This window comes from Salvelinus namaycush, unplaced genomic scaffold (assembly GCF_016432855.1).
Source record: "Salvelinus namaycush isolate Seneca unplaced genomic scaffold, SaNama_1.0 Scaffold632, whole genome shotgun sequence".
Classification (NCBI taxonomy): Eukaryota; Metazoa; Chordata; class Actinopteri; order Salmoniformes; family Salmonidae; genus Salvelinus; species Salvelinus namaycush.
In genome coordinates this window covers 31,832-51,005 of record NW_024061345.1, presented here as the reverse complement: position 1 = coordinate 51,005, position 19,174 = coordinate 31,832, and the positions used below count along the sequence as shown (strand labels likewise).

Sequence of the window (19,174 nt, the reverse complement as noted above, 5' to 3'; positions counted from 1 at the left end):
ACCCGACTGGCTCACTGTGACGCCGTCACTGCGCTCTTCTCTCCTCTCTTGCTTTTTTTCTTTCCTCTCCTCCTTCTCTCTCATCCGTTTCTCACTCCTCTCCTCCTGCTCTCCTCTTATACCCTCTCATTTCCTCCTTATCTCCTCCAATCCCTCTTCCCTCTTTCCTCTCTCCTCTCCTCCCTATCCTCTTTCCTCTCCTTGCCTCCCTATCTCCTCTAATCTCTCTTCCCTCTTTCCTCTCTCCTCTCATCCCTATTCTCTCCTCCCTATCCTCTTTCCTCTCCTTGCCTCCCTATCTCCTCTAATCTCTCTAATCTCTCTGGTGTTTACAGTGTAATCTGAGATACAGTTCTCTCAGGGATGTTCTTTTGTCAATTTAGCAGATAAAACACCAACATCTGCTCGTCCTACTTAAAACCACAAAATAATCTGCAGCTACGCCAAGGACTACTACTCCCATATGCAGCTACACTCGGGACTACAAATCCCATTATATGCAGCTGCATTTAGGACTACATTTCCCATCCGCAGCTACACTCGGGACTACCTGATCCCACAATCTGCAGCTACACTAAGGACTACAGATCCCATAATATGCAGCTACACATGGGACGACAGATCGCACATTCTGCAGCTATACTCTGATTAACCTTTACAGGATCGGTGACCCGACCTCAGACGGTTGAGCTAACGTAGGCTAATGTGATTAGCATGAGATGGTAAGAAACCAAAATAATCCCAGGAAATAGACATATCTGATATGGGCAGAAAGATTAAATTCTTGTTAATCTAACTGGACGGTCCAATTTACAGTAGCTATTACAGTGAAGTAATGCCATTCTATTGTTTGAGAGTGCACAATTATGAACATGAAAATGTATTAATAAACCAATTAGGCACATTTGGGCAGTCTTGATACAACATTTTGAATAGATATGCAATAGTTCATTGGATCACGCTAAAACTTTGCACATACACTGATATCTAGTGGCCATCTAGTGGCCAGAGTCTAAATTGCGCCTAGGTTAGAATAATTAATTATGGCCTTTCTCTTGCATTTCAAAGATGATGGTACGAAACAAATTAAAATAAACACATTTTTATCTTTGTATTATCTTTTGCCAGATGTAATGTGTTATTTTCGCCTACATTAATTTCACATTTCCACAAACTTCAAAGTGTTTCCATTCAAACGGTATCAAGAATATGAATATCCTTGCTTCAGGTCCTGAGCTACAGGCAGTTAGATTTGAGTTTGTTATTTTAGGCAAAAATGGAAAAAAAGGGGCGGATCCTTAAAAGGTTTACACAGGGGTTTTCAGCTCCCTCCTCGGGGACCCCCAGCCATTATATTTATTTCAACAATTCTAAAACTATCACACCTGATTCAACTAGCCAAATAATAATCAAGACCTTGAATAGGTTAATCAGGTGAGCTAGTTCAGGGCTACAAAAAATTCCTAAACATCTGAGGGTCCCTGGGGAGAGGTTTGAAAACTGCTGAACTACACAACTGTAATACAGTAAACTACATTACTGTAATAACAATATAATGAACATTACTTTGACAGTGTAATAACGTTACCTACAAACGTTATACGTTAACGTAATAGTTACCTACAATAATGTCAATTTCTGTGATAGACTGTAATGTGATAGACGGCATTACTGGTATGGCATTAGTGATATTAGGAAATGTAGCATCCCATCCAACTTTCTTTCTTTATTTAGTGGGAGGAGAGGATTGGAGGGAGGGAAGGAGATGAGGATTGCAATCAATTAAAGCAGAAAGCTCTGGAGGTCAGCGGAAAGGAAAACAAATTCTCCCTCCATCGATTAAGATGTCTCTCTCTCTCTTTCTGATTCTTGTACAGCACAGCACATTAGTGTTCATCATTAAGCAGATTGTCTCTCAGCAGCATTACTCTCTACCTGTTCATTCCTACTGTACTGACAAGCTAATAAAGCTAATCTACTCTCTACAGTGATGAAACAGCCTAATCTAGTCATTTAGTCTGACCATATCTATCTTCTAGCTAGACACTTCCTGGACAGTTCCAGTACAATGCCATGCAGCTCTTGTGACATTCATCTCTGAACACACACTTGTGGACGGACACAATGAAAGCCCCCCCCCACCCGCCCACCCACACACACACACACACACACACACACACACACACACACACACACACACACACACACACACACACACACACACACACACACACACACACACACACACTGACAGTTTTAACATGGCTGCAGGGGTCCATGTCTGTATGTGTCAAAGTCCCCCAACCCCCAACTCTGTGTGCCCCCTTAACCCCCCCCCCCCCCCCCCCCCCCCCACACACACACACACACACACACTGACAGTTTTAACATGGCTGCAGGGGTCCATGTCTGTATGTGTCAAAGTCCCCCAACCCCTAACTCTGTGTGCCCCCTTAACCCCCCCCCCCCACACACACACACACACACTTCCTCAAACCGTGGCAGTGCTTTTGCCTTTATGCATGGCCATCACATTAGTCCCTCCCCCTCTTTACCCCTGGGTGATCTGATTGTCCAGTGATTTACATGCAGGCAGTGAGTGGGGTGACCTACCAGGTCCTCGTTGTTCAGGGTCGATCTAGTCACCAGGGCGAACGAGATGCCTGCCTTTCGAGCAGCGAGAGTCTGGGAAAGAGAGAAAGAGAGAGAGAGAGAGCGAGAGAGAGAGAGAGAGAAAAATAAAGAGAGAGACAGAGAGGGGGGGAGTAGACAGAGAGAGAGAGAGAGACAGAGAGGAGGAGTATACAGAGAGAGAGAGAGAGAGAGAGAGAGAGAGAGAGAGGGGAGTAGACAGAGAGAGAGAGAGAGAGAGAGAGAGAGAGAGAGAGAGAGAGAGAGGGGGTAGACAGAGAGAGAGAGGAGGAGTAGACATAGAGAGAGAGAGGAGGAGTAGACAGAGAGGGAGAGAGGAGGAGTAGACAGAGAGAGAGAGAGGAGTAGATAGAGAGAGAGAGAGGAGGAGTAGACAGAGAGGGAGAGAGGAGGAGTAGACAGAGAGGGAGAAAGATAGAGAGAGAGGGAGAGTAAGAGAGAGAGACAAGAAGAGACAAAATTAATACAACTAAGAACCATGACACAATATTAATAATCAAACGAAGTGGTTTTCTAGCACTGCAATAGGATTGTCACTGTCCTTTAGAAGCAGGGCCATGGGGGGGTCAAATACCTTCTAATGCTGAACTTGACTATCGTATCACTGTGGTGTCTGCCATAGAAATAACTGTCTGCTCCTCAGTTCAGCCGGTCTCTATAGTTGTAGAGCAAGAATCAGGATGCATTCCCAAGGATGCCATATTTCCTGTGTAATGTACAGTATTTTGACCTGAGCACTATGAGCGCTGCTCAAAAGTAGTGCACTCTATAGGAAATAGGGTGTCATTTGGAGTCAGCACAGAGAGATTAGCCCTGTCTATATCTAATCAGTTAAACCTTACTGGAGCAAAGAGATCAAACTCATCTTCAACTGCTAAATTAGTTTTGTTTCTGTGCATATCTGACATGGATTCATGACTTTGTAAGATAAACAAAATGACAGACACACACAGAGAGAGAGAGAGAGAGCAGGCGGGCGAGAGAGCGAGAGGTAGAGAGAGAGCAGGCGGGCGAGCGAGCGAGCGAGAGGTAGAGGTAGAGGTAGAGGTAGAGGTAGAGGTAGAGAGGTAGAGAGGTAGAGAGAGAGAGAGAGAGAGAGAGAGAGAGAGAGAGAGAGAGAGAGAGAGAGGTAGATCTTTGTGTTGTTCGCGGCCATAACAGCCAGACCAACTGAGAAGATAAGAGATGGAGCAACAAAATAATAGTGTTCACGTCCCGGCCCAAGCCATCACAGACCCTCACGGAGGTAGACCTGGGTTCAAATGCTATTTGAAATCTTTCAAATATTTTGACCGTTTTCTTTAGTCTTTTTGGAGTGCAAGCTGGTCGGGGAATGGGGTTAGGAATTTTGGGACTACTCTATCGGTCCATTAAGCCATGCAAGCTCAATCAAGCACAGATCAACTATTTACAAATTATAACACAGGTCTGTCACAGAAACACAGCTCTCTGTCCGATTCAGACATCTCAGGATGTCTACTACAAAGAATGTACCTCTAGCGAGCTTCTTGTTCATTATCAAGGCCGTAACAATAAGTGAAGACCTTACTTACCCAGATATATTTTGTATAATGATATTATTTTGTAAAGGGCTTTGACTTACCATAGCCTGATGGTTTCCACAGATGCAATGAAAAGAAAAAGCAAGAGATGCAATTAGAAGCTGTCTGTCTGGAAGGCAGACATGGGCATTATCTCAAATGGCACCCTATTCCCCATAAAGTGCACTACTTTGACCAGACTCTATAAGGATCTGGCCTATTGTCTATATAGTGCATTACTTTTGACCAGGTCCCACAGGGCTCTGGTCAAAAGTAGTGCACTCTCTAGGTAATAGGGTGCCAGGGCTGATAGTAGTGCACTATAAAGGGAAAAGGATGCCATTTCAAATGACACCCTGATGTCACACAGAGAATAGCCACATCATGGTTGAACTGAGACAATCTGTGACATGCATTACAAGTCAGCTCTATGGAACAATTAATCTCAGTCATTTAGAGTTCTACAATCTATAGAATCATATTCATTACATGCATTAAACATGACAGAATTGCACTCATGCTTGGTATTTGTAGTGTTGGTCTCGGTACATGTATAGGTCCAGGTGCTCTGTTTCCTGACCACATGACCTGACCAGGAACAAAACTACAGCTAGCTATCACCGCTAGCGCCCAGAGTCTTTCCTGGTCATGTCTTGTGGTCTGGGAAGAACTCCTGGCCCCATCTCTGTAGGATGAAGCATTTCATCATAATATTTCCGCTGTCACTTCTGCACGTTAGTTAGTCTGGTAGACACACCAACAGACGAACACCAAACAGGACAAACAGGTACACGCAGGTACAGGTACGTTTACAGTGACGCCAGTTGGACTTTACACCACTGACTCATACACAGTACACTAACTAACTAACATGTACATTACATAGTAACACTAATATCCACTAAACAAGAGTGTCGAGAGAAGATAGATAGATAAAGTGACATAAATATCCTTATACTAGGGCATTAGTAGGCAACCCTGGTCCTGGAGTGCCACAGGCGCTTCATGTTTTTCATTAAACCAACCTGGAAGACCAGGTGTGTAATGGTTTTAGGCAATCACTGAACTGATCAGTTATCTCAGTTGGTCAGGTGAGGTGCCTAGTTGGAACAGAATCCTGTAGTACCTGAGGCACTCCAGGAACAGGGTTGTCGACCCCTGTGCTAGAGAAGAGCCTGGTGCCACATCTGCATGTGCTCTAGCCAACTCCCATGAAGTCTGTTGTCATGGCCACCATACACACACAGTATACAGTATGTTATGCTGGCTAAAGCACATACAGGTCTGGACCAAATTGATATTAGAGGAGCTTACGTTACAGATAGATAGGAAAATGCAGACATGGACAGCTGACAATATTGACTCTGTCTTTACCATCATCTAGCCCAGGGGTGGCCAATCCTTCTCCCGGAGAGCTACTGCAGGTGCAGGCTTTTGCTCCAGCCCTGCTCAAGCTAACACACCACATTCAGCTAATCGAAGATGCCGATGAGGCAGCTGATTAGTGGAATCAGGTGTGTTGGAGCAGGGCTGGAATAAAAAACAGTGGGCAAAGTTGGTTGATATGATGCCATCCTTACAACCAGTTTACAACCAAAACAACCTTGGTTGTAATATAGTTGTAATGACTTCATATTGGTTTTAAATTGCATCAGAATAACCAGTTTGGTTGTAATCTTGTTTTATTGAAACAATTTCAAACGATTTATTCCACAGGAAAATATGTACTTGTAATATGGTTGTAATTACGTCACGCTGGTTGAAATGATGTCATTACACCCAGTTTATAACCTTTCAACGAGTTTTGCCCACTGGGAAACCCAACCTAACCTCTTGATGTAAATGTGTCTTTATAGGTAGAATAAACGTGTCGACAACACATTTCCCCCTTTCCTACAAGGCCGTGCCCTGCACACATTTTCGTCTAGAAGTTGGGTTGGGGAAGCCTGCATGCCCAGTAGGTCTCCAGCCAGCGGGCTGTCCGGCCCAGGTCTAGCCATGTCTACAGCCCAGCTATGGTAAAGATCCATGGGGCATCCATGACCATGGTGTTGTGTTGGTTCAGCCATGTTTGGGGCAGCCATGGGTTCTGTAAGCAGGGGGATGTCACCTCTACATGAACCCAGAGTGTTGATGTAAGTGTAAGTGGTCGACATGCACCGCTATTCTGCTCGGGTTGCTGCAGGCATTATCAAGTAACAATACAATCTGAGTCAGGCATTACTAGTACATATTAAAACCCTGAGTTCGGATGTTACTGAGTGTGGAGATATTTATGGTTAACTAAGAAGTCATTTTAAATATGTATTTAAATGTAAATATGTTTTGCATCCCACTGTGATTGGTGGGGATCCCTCCTGTCCCAGCCAATCAGATCGCTGTTGCTGCCCTGAAGCAATCCCACAGCCAATGGCAGACATCGACAGAGGAGAGACATGAGAGGGGGGACCAATTAGAACAGTGATTACTGACTTCATCCGGAGGGGGGTGGGGGGGGGGGGGGGGGGGGGTAAAAGGTTCTTCTTACAGTGTTGCTTTTACAATGTAAGTGGTCGACATGCACCGCTATTCTGCTCGGGTTGCTGCAGGCATTATCAAGTAACAATACAATCTGAGTCAGGCATTACTAGTACATATTAAAACCCTGAGTTCGGATGTTACTGAGTGTGGAGATATTTATGGTTAACTAAGAAGTCATTTTAAATATGTATTTAAATGTAAATATGTTTTGCATCCCACTGTGATTGGTGGGGATCCCTCCTGTCCCAGCCAATCAGATCGCTGTTGCTGCCCTGAAGCAATCCCACAGCCAATGGCAGACATCGACAGAGGAGAGACATGAGAGGGGGGACCAATTAGAACAGTGATTACTGACTTCATCCGGAGGGGGGTGGGGGGGGGGGGGGGGGTGGGGGGGTAAAAGGTTCTTCTTACAGTGTTGCTTTTACAATGATTTAAAAGCCTCAGAACAGTTAAATCAGAAGTCTATGAAGTCCTCAGATAGATATATTTTTGGGTTGAGTTGTCAACATTTCAAATAATATTACTTAATTGTCTTGTTCGTTCAACTCCTGCCTGCCAAGCAGTTAAAATGTCAAAGTTTGGGCTTGGAGGGTTCGCCTGAAATCTGACAACTCACTGAAAAATATCCCCCATAGCTGTTATGGGTCTGTGTAAGGAATGGCAAATATCAAATATCCACTCAAAACCCCAGAAACAACAACGACAACCTCATACTCACCAAGACATTGTTGGTTATTATTTTTCATGAGAAATATGGACAAATACAGCATCAACTCATGTTCTTCACTGTGTTACAAACAGTTATCAGAAACTATATAAGCCTTAAATTAACATCAAGCTAATATATTATCATTTCTACCAGATGTACTTTTTCGCCAGGAATGAAATTTAAATATTGTACTTGGCTACTAAGAGCTCAGAGTGTGTGTTTCATAATTCCCTTCATGGTTATTATGATCTATGTTAAAGGTTATATTGTATGTATGATATCTCAATAGGGTGGTAAGAAATCGAAACTGATATGGAAGATAATATATGATGAATCATGAAAACAGACACTGAAGCACAAGAAAGACTTCACCAACAGTTGAACCCATCTCGACTACTACTGCTACTACTACTGCTACTACTACTACAACAACTACTACTGCTACTACTACTGCTACTACTACTACAACAACTACTACTACTACTACACTGCTACTACGACTACTACTGCTACTACACTGCTACTACTACAACAACTACTACTGCTACTACTACTGCTACTACTACTACAACAACTACTATTACTACTACACTGCTACTACGACTACTACTGCTACTACACTGCTACTACTACTACAACAACAACTACTACTACTACACTGCTACTACGACTACTACTGCTACTACTACTGCTACTACTACTACAACAACTACTACTACTACTACACTGCTACTACGACTACTACTGCTACTACTACTGCTACAACTACTACAACAACTGCTACTACTACTACACTGCTACTACGACTACTACTGCTACTACTACTGCTACTACTACTGCTACTACTACTACAACAACTACTACTACTACTACTACTACACTGCTACTACTACTGCTACTGCTACTACAACAACTACTACTACTGCTACTACTGCTACTACGACTACTACTGCTACTACTACTGCTACTACTACTGCTACTACTACTACAACAACTACTACTACTACTACTACTACACTGCTACTACTACTGCTACTGCTACTACAACAACTACTACTACTGCTACTACTGCTACTACTACTGCTACTACTACTACTATACTGCTACTACTACTACTACACTGCTGCTACTACTACTACTACTACACTGCTACTACTACTGCTACTGCTACTACAACAACAACTACTACTACTACTACTGCTGCTACTACTACTGCTACTTCTACTACTATACTGCTACTACTACTACTACACTGCTGCTACTACTACTACTACTACTACTACTACTACTACTACTACTACCACTACTACTACTACAACAATGGTACTAATACTACTAATACTACTAGTACTAATACCACTACAACAACAACTACCACTACTACTATTACTACTACTGCTACTGCTACTACTACTACTACTGCTACTGCTACTACTACTACTACTACTACTACTACAACTACTACTACTACTGCTGCTGCTGCTGCTGCTACTGCTACTGCTACTACTACTGCAACAACATCTAGTATTACAACTACTATTTACTGCCCTACTACACAAGTATTACTACCTACTGACTGAACTAACAGAGAAACCATACTACCAGGGTTGGGGTCCATTACATTTCAATTCTTTTAATTTAGGTGATTCATTGATATTCAAAACTAGAAAAATCCTTATTGAACATAAATAGGGACTGAATTGGAAAGGAATTGGCGCCAACCCTATCCCAGCCTGGTAGACTGCACTAACACATGTGTCCCCCAAATGGCACCCTATTCCCTTTACGATGCACTACTTTATAGTTCACTATAAAGGGAATAGGATGCCATTTGGGATGAAGCCATTGGTAAGACTGTAGACGACTCTACCACATCATTAATATTCCATCAATTGCAAAAAAGTATGGGCCTCAGTTGTCTGGGCCTCACGATATGTTCACACAAAGCAAACTGCACAGTCCCATCAATATGATGAAACACGCTGGCGTTCAATAACACTGCTCTCTCTTTCGCCACTAACTAACTGTAGGATGACTTACGACAGGCTAGCAGTTAGATTTCACATCCGATCAGTTCCAAATGGCACCCTACTCCTTTTCTAGTGCACAACTTTTGACCAGGATCCACAGGGGACCGGTAAAAAATAGTGCACTATGTAGGGCATAGTGTGCCCTTTGGGACACACTCATACTCATACAACACAGCAGACTCCAATGGCTGGCAGGCAAGGGAACAACACACAACCCCAGCTTGTCTGGCTGGTGCTGTCGTTTCTGTAATGTAGAAACAGTCAGACAGACCCACCAACCTGCCATAATATAACTCACACATAACCTTGTTGAGGCAGATAACTCACCAGGTCTCGGACAATAGGTAAGGTCCTCTTGCGGCGTAAATCTGGCATGCTGTCAATGCCATAAAGAATGCAGCCAGCTCTGTTGGAAGCAGACAGGTTTAAGGCCTATTAATATCATAATAATGCCGTGTAGAGGGGGGCATTACCAGGCTAAACAGGGGAATGGTGATTTACAAGGGCTGGCTAACACACAAGTCATACCTCATGCTCCTTTCTCTCCCTACGGGTTTCCCTGCTACCCTGCCTGACCAGAGGGCCCAGGCTAGGGATATTCTGGCCAGGGATATCCCACCTCTCTCTATCTGTCTCTCTATCGCTCTCTCTCTCTGTCTTGCTCTCTCTCGCTGTCTGTCTGTGTGTCTATCTCTCTCTGTCTCTCTCTCGCTGTCTGTCTGTGTGTCTCTCTCTCTCTGTCTCTCTCTCGCTGTCTGTCTGTGTGTGTGCGTCTCTCTCTCTCTCGCTGTCTGTCTGTCTGTCTGTGTGTGTGCGTCTCTCTCTCTCTCGCGCTGTCTGTCTGTCTGTCTGTCTGTGTGTGTGCGTCTCTCTCTCTCTCGCTGTCTGTCTGTCTGTCTGTCTGTCTGTCTGTCTGTCTGTCTGTCTGTCTGTCTGTCTGTCTGTCTGTCTGTCTGTGTGTGTGCGTCTCTCTCTCTCTCGCTGTCTGTCTGTCTGTCTGTGTGTGTGCGTCTCTCTCTCTCTCGCTGTCTGTCTGTCTGTCTGTGTGTGTGCGTCTCTCTCTCTCTCGCTGTCTGTCTGTCTGTCTGTGTGTGTGCGTCTCTCTCTCTCGCTGTCTGTCTGTCTGTCTGTGTGTGTGCGTCTCTCTCTCTCTCGCTGTCTGTCTGTCTGTCTGTGTGTGTGCGTCTCTCTCTCTCTTGCTGTCTGTCTGTCTGTCTGTGTGTGTGCGTCTCTCTCTCTCTCTCGCTGTCTGTCTGTCTGTGTGTGTGCGTCTCTCTCTCGCTGTCTGTCTGTCTGTCTGTCTGTCTGTCTGTCTGTCTGTCTGTCTGTCTGTCTGTCTGTCTGTCTGTCTGTCTGTGTGTGTGCGTCTCTCTCTCTCTCGCTGTCTGTCTGTCTGTCTGTCTGTGTGCGTCTCTCTCTCTCTCTCTCGCTGTCTGTCTGTCTGTGTGTGTGCGTCTCTCTCTGTCTGTCTGTCTGTGTGTGTGCGTCTCTGTCTGTCTGTCTGTCTGTCTGTCTGTCTGTCTGTCTGTCTGTCTGTCTGTCTGTCTGTCTGTCTGTCTGTCTGTCTGTCTGTCTGTCTGTCTGTCTGTCTGTCTCTCTCTCTCTCTCTCTCTCTCTCTCTCTCTCTCTCAGTGGACTGGTAAGGTAGTGTAGCAGACACCTTCAGCAGGTGAGAGGAGACACTTGTCAAAACTGACAGGACACTACTGTGAGCTGGCGAGAGCAGCTTTAAATAGCAGTGACCAGGTGTGTGTGTGTGTGTGTGTGATATGTTAATGTATGAGTCACTGTTTCTGTGCTGAAACAGACTTGTTAATGTTTGTCTGTCTGTGTGCGTGTGTGCATTCATGTGTGTGGTGCAACTAACTCTCACAGTCTCACGTCAGAATTAGACGTTCATCCATGTTTCTGAGAGGCTGGGTGGAGAGAGGCTGGTGTAGAGAGACTGGGTGGAGAGACTGGAGGAGAAGGGCTGGGGGAGAGAAGCTGGGGGAGAGAAGCTGGGTGGAAAGAGACTGGGGGAGAGAGACTGGGTGAGAGAGGCTTGGGAAGAGACTGGGGAGAGAGACGGTGTGGACAAAGACTGGAGCAGAGAGGCTGGCTGGAAAGAGACTGGACTGGTGACCGACTGGTGGAGAGAGGCTGGGGAGATAAACTGGGGCGAGAGACTAGGGAAAGAGACTGGGGGAGAGCAACTGGGTGGAGAGAGACTTGGTGGAGAGAAACTGGGTGGAGAGAGACTGGGTGGAGAGAGTCTGGATGGAGAGAGTCTGGATGGAGAGAGGCAGGGGAGAGAGACTGGGGAGAGAGGCTGCGGTAGAGAGACTGGGGGGAAAGACTGGGGGGAGAGGGGGGGCTGGGGGGGAGAGACTGGGGGAGAGACTGGGGAAGAAAGACTGGGGGAGAGAGGCTGGGTGCAGAGTGACTGTGGGAGAGAGGCTGGGGGTGAGAGACTGGGGGAGAGAGACTGGGGGAGAGGCTGGGGGACAGCGAGAGAAGCTGGGCCCCGTCAGAGTCAGGGACTGGGCTGGGGGAGAGAGGCTGGGTGGAGAGAGAAAGGGGGACTGGGGAAGACTCTAAAAAGAGCTCTTACTAGAGTGTGTTGTAGATTTTGTGACAGGCTTAACAATGGTTTTCCCCTGAGAATAACTATCTAGAGCACCCGTCGTGATTTTGGAACACAGCCAATGACTTCGTGGTGTAAGTAAATACTATATAACTGAAGTTGCTAGTGCCTCTCTAGTTAAGTATAGACTAAGTGGAGTGAAGTTTGGACTGGCTGTCTGTGGGTGGGGATGGAAGGCCTGAGGGTTCAGGACCAAATTACAGCTCTCTCCCCCAAAGCTCCGATGTGTTAATCAGCTGCCCACAGAGACATTAAGCAGTCTGCTTCAGCACAGAAACAATGACTCATACATCAACACACACACATAGAGAGAAACACACACACAGTCAAGCGAGCAAGCACACAGCACAAACAAACAAACACACAGACCCACAGTATATCAACAAACATAGTATGTGTGTAGTATGCCAGCCAATGATGGAGTGTGAGAGAGAGAGAGAGAGAGAGAGAGAGAGAGAGAGAGAGAGAGAGAGAGAGAGAGAGAGAGAGAGAGAGGGGTGATTAAACTGAATGATCTGAAGAACAAATCTACAAGTTAGGGAGAAGGATTAGAATCAAAACAGTCCTACCAATCTAGAGCAGACCCGACCCAGACCAAGGTTTGGTGTTCTGCTAAAGCAGAATTGTATTTATTTTAACAATATAGGGAGCATCCCAAATGGCACCCTACACTCTTAGAAAAAAAGCTTTCAAAAGTGTTCTTCGGCTGTCCCAATAGGTGAACCCTTTTTGGTTCCAAGTAGAACCCTTTCATTGTAAAACCCTTTCTGTGGAAAGGAACATGGAACCCAAAAGATTTCTACCTGGAACCAAAAAGGTTTTTTCAAATAGTTCTCCTATGGGGACAGCTGAAGAACACTTTTAGGTTTTAGATAGCACCTTTTTATCTAAGAATGTATTCCTTATACAGTAGACTACTTTTGTCGAGGGCCCATATGGCTCTGGTCAAAAGTAGTGCACTATGGAATAGGGTGGCATTTGGGACACCCCCCTAGATGCACACCTCTCGTAGAACATTGAAGTGCTTTAATTTACAAATTCAGTTTGTTCATGGACAGAAGATTAACTGTCAAACACCGATTTGAATATAGTTGCTCTCTTGCAGCTGTACGGCTGCATGGGTTGTGGAAAGAAATAACTATTTTAGCTACGCAGACTTTGGGAAACCTTCCATGTTTAGTCGATGTGAATGTCCCAGATGGTACCCTATTCCCTATATAGTACACTACTTTTGACCAGAGCCAGTAGGTCTCTGATCAAAAGTAGTGCACTATATAGGAAATAGGGTGCCATTTGGGACAGTCAGAAGTCACTCACCCTCCGACAGCCTGTAGGCCCAGTACTTTGGGATCCAGCACATTGAGAGGCTGCAGAGAGAAGAGAAGTTCAACATCACACAGCTAAACATACTGTGGCATGGAACCATTCACAAACAGGTGAGGCAACACAAACACACACACACAGCAAACACACACACACAGCAAACACACACAACGGAAAACAAAAGCCCAATTTGGAAAAGTACTGTCCATCTGGAGGTCAGATCAGGACAGAAGAATTAAAGAAATAAACTACAGAGGGAGGAGAGGAGAGTCGAAGTGTGTGTGTGTGTGTGTGTGTGTGTGTGTGTGTGTGTGTGTGTGTGTGTGTGTGTGTGTGTGTGTGTGTGCGTGCGTGCGCGCGTGCGTGCGTGCGCGCGTGCGTGCGTGCGTGCGTGCGTGTGTGTGTGTGTGTGTGTAGAGGCTGAGTAGAGCACAGAGGCAGGGAATGGAGATCCCCCTCAGGGCAAGTTGAGAATTATTCCATTTCAATGTGATTTCCTGAGCTGGTATTCAACACTAAGACAATAGAATGTGTCGTTTGTGGTGTTCAGGGCCACAATTTGTTTTATAACACTTCATCCTCTCTGATCCCTTCCCCACCTAAACACAAACACACACTCAAAACAAACATACATTTGGAAACGGACACAAGCACACACAGAATCGATGCACACACGTGCACACAGACACGCAGATACACACACACACACACACGCACACAGTACTGAATACAAGACGTTACCACCCAAATCATTCAGAAAAAGAAGGGATAGAGAAACAAAAACAATCAACAGTAAATGTCCACAAGGTACATGTAGCACTTCCAAATGCAACTATGACATGGTCACACACACACACACACACACACACCTACGCACACACACGGATGGAAAGAGGGAAATCATGTGGGTCGACATGAATTTGATTAAACAATGATTTTAAACCTTGTTGTGTGGTGGAGGTTTTTCTGAAAAGAGAAAGAAGGAAAGAAGCACATAGGAAGTTAGACAGGAGCTTCTTAAACAGTCTGAAACTAGATACAATAATACACTATATGTGGTTCTGTCTCTAAATACATACAGTATTATACATGTGTACAGTCCCATAACTATTCACAATACTATGTGGTTTTGTCTCTAAATACATACAGTATTATACATGTGTACAGTCCCATAACTATTCACAATACTATGTGGTTCTGTCTCTAAATACATACAGTATTATACATGTGCACAGTCCCATAACTAGATACAATAATATGTTGTTCAGTTTGGTCTCTAACATGAGTTCAGTTCCTACCAGAATAGATATAGTACTAGATATAGTACTACATATAGCACTATATGATACAGTACTATAGATGTGGTTCAGTTCAGCCTCTAACATGAGTTCAGTTCCTACCAGAATAGATATAGTACTAGATATAGTACTACATATAGCACTATATGATCCAGTACTATAGATGTGGTTCAGTTCAGTCTCTTACTACAGTACATAGATACATCCATATCTGGTGGTGGTCTGTCACGTTCCTGACCTGTTTTCTGTTATTTTGTATGTGTTTAGTTGGTCAGGGCGTGAGTTGGGGTGGGCATTCTATGTTTTGTGTTTCTATGTTTAGGTGGTTTGTAATTAGCCTTATATGGTTCTCAATCAGAGACAGGTGTTTGACTTTTCCTCTGATTGAGAACCATATAAAGGTAGGCTGTTCACACTGTTTGTTTGTGGGTGGTTGTCTTCTGTGTCTGTGTATGTTGCACCACACGGGACTGTTTCGGTTTGTTCGTTCGTTTGATGTAGTCTGTTCCTGTTCGTGAGTTCTTCGTGTCTTTATGTAAGTTCTATGTTCAGGTCTGTCTACATCGTTCGTTTTCTTATTTTGTAGTTTGTTGAAGTGTGTTCGGTTTTCGTCTGTACTTTAATAAACTTCGTTATGTCCAAATATCACGCTGCACTTTGGTCCAATCCCTACTCCTCCTCTTCGTCTGAAGAGGAGGAGGACAGCCATTACAGAACCACCCACCTACCATGGAGCAAGCAGCGTGAGAGGAACCAACAGCAGCGGCCAAAGAACCAGGACTCATGGACTTGGGAGGAGATATTGAATGGAGAAGGACCCTGGGCTAAGGCAGGAGAGAATCGCCGCTCTCGGGAAGAGAGGGAGGCAGCTAAAGCCCAGGAGCGGTGGTATGAGGAGGCAGCAAGGAGACGTGGCTGGAAGCCTGTGAGTAAACCCCAAAAATTTCTTGGGGGGGGCTAAGAGGGAGAGTGGCGAAGTCAGGTAGGAGACCTGCGCCCACTCCCTGTACTTACCGTGGAGAGCGAAAGTACGGGCAGACACCGTGTTACGCAGAAGAGCGCATGGTGTCTCCTGTACGTGTGCATAGCCCGGTGCGGTACATACCAGCTCCTCGTATCGGCCGGGCCAGATTGAGCATTGAGCCAAGTGCCATGAAGCCGGCTCTACATATCTGGCCACCAGTGCGTCTCCTCGGGCCGGCTTACATGGCACCAGCCTTACGCATGGTGTCCCCGGTTCGCCTACATAGCCCGGTGCGGGTTATTCCACCTCCCAGCACTGGTCGGGCGACGGGGAGCATACAACCAGGTAAGGTTGGGCAGGCTCAGTGCTCAAGGGAGCCAGTACGCCTGCACGGTCCGGTATTTCCGGCGCCACCTCCCCGCTCCAGCCCAGTACCACCAGTGCCTACACCACGCACCAGGCTTCCAGTGCGTCTCCAGAGCCCTGTTCCTCCTCCACGCACTCTCCCTGTGGTGCGTGTATCCAGCCCAGTGCCTCCAGTTCCGGCACCACGCATCAAGCCTCCTGTGCGTCTCCAGAGCCCTGTACGCACTGTTCCTTCTCCCCGTACTCGCCCTGATGTGCGTGCCCTCAGCCCGGTACCACCAGTGCCGGTACCACGCACCAGGCCTATAGTACGCTTTGAGAGTCCAGTGTGCCCTGTTGTTGTTCCCCGCACTAGCCTGAAGGTTCGTAGCTTTAGCCCGGTACCTCCAGTTCCGGCACCACGCACCAGGCCTACAGTGCGTCTCAGCCGGCCAGAGTCTGCCGTCTGCCCAACGGCGCCTGAACTGCCCGTCTGCCCAACGGCGCCTGAACTGCCCGTCTGCCCAACGCCGTCTGAACTGCCCGTCTGCCCAACGCCGTCTGAACTGCCCGTCTGCCCAACGCCGTCTGAACTGTCCGTCTGCCAAGCGCCGCATGAACTGCCCGTCTGTACTGAGCCTGCAAAGCCGCCCGTCTGTACTGAGCCTGCAAAGCCGCCCGTCTGCCATGAGCCTTCAGAGCCGTCCGCCAGACAGGAGCCGCTAGAGCCTTCCGCCAGACAGGAGCCGCTAGAGCCTTCCGCCAGACAGGAGCAGCCAAAGCCTTCCGCCAGACAGGATCAGCCAGAGCCTTCCGCCAGACAGGATCAGCCAGAGCCTTCCGCCAGACAGGATCAGCCAGAGCCGTCAGCGAGCCATGACCAGCCAGAGCCGTCAGCGAGCCATGACCAGCCAGAGCCGTCATCCAGCCATGACCAGCCAGAGCCGTCATCCAGCCATGACCAGCCAGAGCCGTCATCCAGCCATGACCAGCCAGAGCCGTCATCCAGCCATGACCAGCCAGAGCCGTCATCCAGCCATGACCAGCCAGAGCCGTCATCCAGCCAGGATCCGCCAGAGCCAGCCAGCCAGGATCCGCCAGTCATTCTGGTGTTGCCCCTCATTCTGGTGTTGCCCCTCATTCTGGTGTTGCCCCTCATTCCAGTGCTGCCCCTCATTCCGTTGCTGCCCCTCATTCCGGTGCTGCCCCTTAATCCAGTAAGGTTAATTTGGAGGGTGGTCATTGGGAGGAGGTTAAAGAAGCGGGGATTTATTATGGTGGGATGGGGACCACGCCCAGAGCCTGAGCCGCCACCGTGGACAGATGCCCACCCAGACCCTCCCCTAGACTTTTGGTGGTGCGTCCGGAGTTCGCACCTTGAGGGGGGGGGGGGTTCTGTCACGTTCCTGACCTGTTTTCTGTTATTTTGTATGTGTTTAGTTGGTCAGGGCGTGAGTTGGGGTGGGCATTCTATGTTTTGTGTTTCTATGTTTAGGTGGTTTGTAATTAGCCTTATATGGTTCTCAATCAGAGACAGGTGTTTGACTTTTCCTCTGATTGAGAACCATATAAAGGTAGGCTGTTCACACTGTTTGTTTGTGGGTGGTTGTCTTCTGTGTCTGTGTATGTTGCACCACACGGGACTGTTTCGGTTTGTTCGTTCGTTTGATGTAGTCTGTTCCTGTTCGTGAGTTCTTCGTGTCTTTATGTAAGTTCTATGTTCAGGTCTGTCTACATCGTTCGTTTTCTTATTTTGTAGTTTGTTGAAGTGTGTTCGGTTTTCGTCTGTACTTTAATAAACTTCGTTATGTCCAAATATCACGCTGCACTTTGGTCCAATCCCTACTCCTCCTCTTCGTCTGAAGAGGAGGAGGACAGCCGTTACATGGTTCTGTTGCTCAGTTACTAGAGCTTTGTGATTTATGTCTATAAATGAAAAGCGCTCTACAAATGCAATGTATTATTATTATTATTATTATCATTAGCAGCAACGCCAAGGTCGGAGGTTCAATTCCTGCAGGGGTCACATACACATAATAAAAATACATGCACTCACTTGAATGGAAATCCATTTGGATAAAACATCTGCTAAATTAAAGTGGTATATAGGGATAAACATATTTCAGTACTATAGAGATGTTTCAGTACAGTATTTTTTACTTCAGTTTTTCCCAACAAATTTATACAGACAGAGACAGTCAGTTTGTGCCGGAGGGATAGTAACTATGAATAGACACATACGGTACTGTAACACAGTGAAATAATCCAGTTTCTGCCCCATTCAATGTACAATAGAAATACCAATGTACAATGTACTGAATTACCAATATACCATGTACTATATGGAGGAATGACAATACAATACTCTAATACATGGACTGATACTGTAAGTTATTTAGCAGATGTGAACTCTGAAATTCTGTGAGACATGCTTTTGATGATAGTGTTTTTAATAATGCAGTCACTGCATATTTAACTGACAGAAAATGATTGGCGGTGGACAGCGGTACGCTAACCCAATGATAACTTTTATGTCTCTCCATAACCCTAAAGTAAACTACAAACATCCTTTAAATAAACAGGGCTACACCGGACAGTGTCCTAGGTGTTGAACCGTTGATGATAATGTTGTAGTCTTAAAGAGATAGCGCTACACAGTACAGGGCAGTGTAATGACTTTACTATTGATCTGCCACTGATAAGTGTCAGCATAATCAAGATCAAATACTGCCACACATAAAAAACAACACTTGTGATATACTAGGACTAAGTCCTACAGCAACATTGACAGAGAGTTAGTGATACATTGTTGCATCCCATTGCCACCCTATTTCCTATATAGTGCACTGCTTTTGGTCAGGGCCCATAGGTGCCAATTGGGATGCAGTCACTGTGTGAACTAGCATTGTTTACAGAAGGCAGGTCAGCGCTAGCTGCCACTGAGAGACCTCTGTCATCACCGTACAAGGCAACCCCAGACTCTGAACACACTAGGAAACTATAGATCAGGAAAGAGTTCAAACATAACAATGGAAATGCCATGGAAACACCACACACTTGTCCCTCATGGGGGATAGATCAAAAATCTCCTCATTGCCGCCCATCAAAGTTAGCCTATACATTTAAGCTATTGTTTAATTAAGTGTATTTAACACTATGTTGG

The 19,174-nt window shown here is 45.9% G+C and overlaps 1 protein-coding gene across 1 annotated transcript in view; it reads right to left on the bottom strand.

Annotated features, from left to right (window-relative positions):
* The window catches only part of LOC120042197 (protein unc-13 homolog C-like), a gene marked incomplete at its 3' end in the record, with an annotated part of 129,591 nt that overhangs the window by 93,751 nt on the left and 16,666 nt on the right, over positions 1-19,174 (bottom strand). The window contains 5 exon segments of the mRNA XM_038987074.1: positions 2,614-2,685; positions 4,256-4,261; positions 9,783-9,861; positions 13,399-13,448; positions 14,348-14,370. Of these exon segments, the coding sequence (XP_038843002.1) occupies positions 2,614-2,685; positions 4,256-4,261; positions 9,783-9,861; positions 13,399-13,448; positions 14,348-14,370 (230 nt within the window).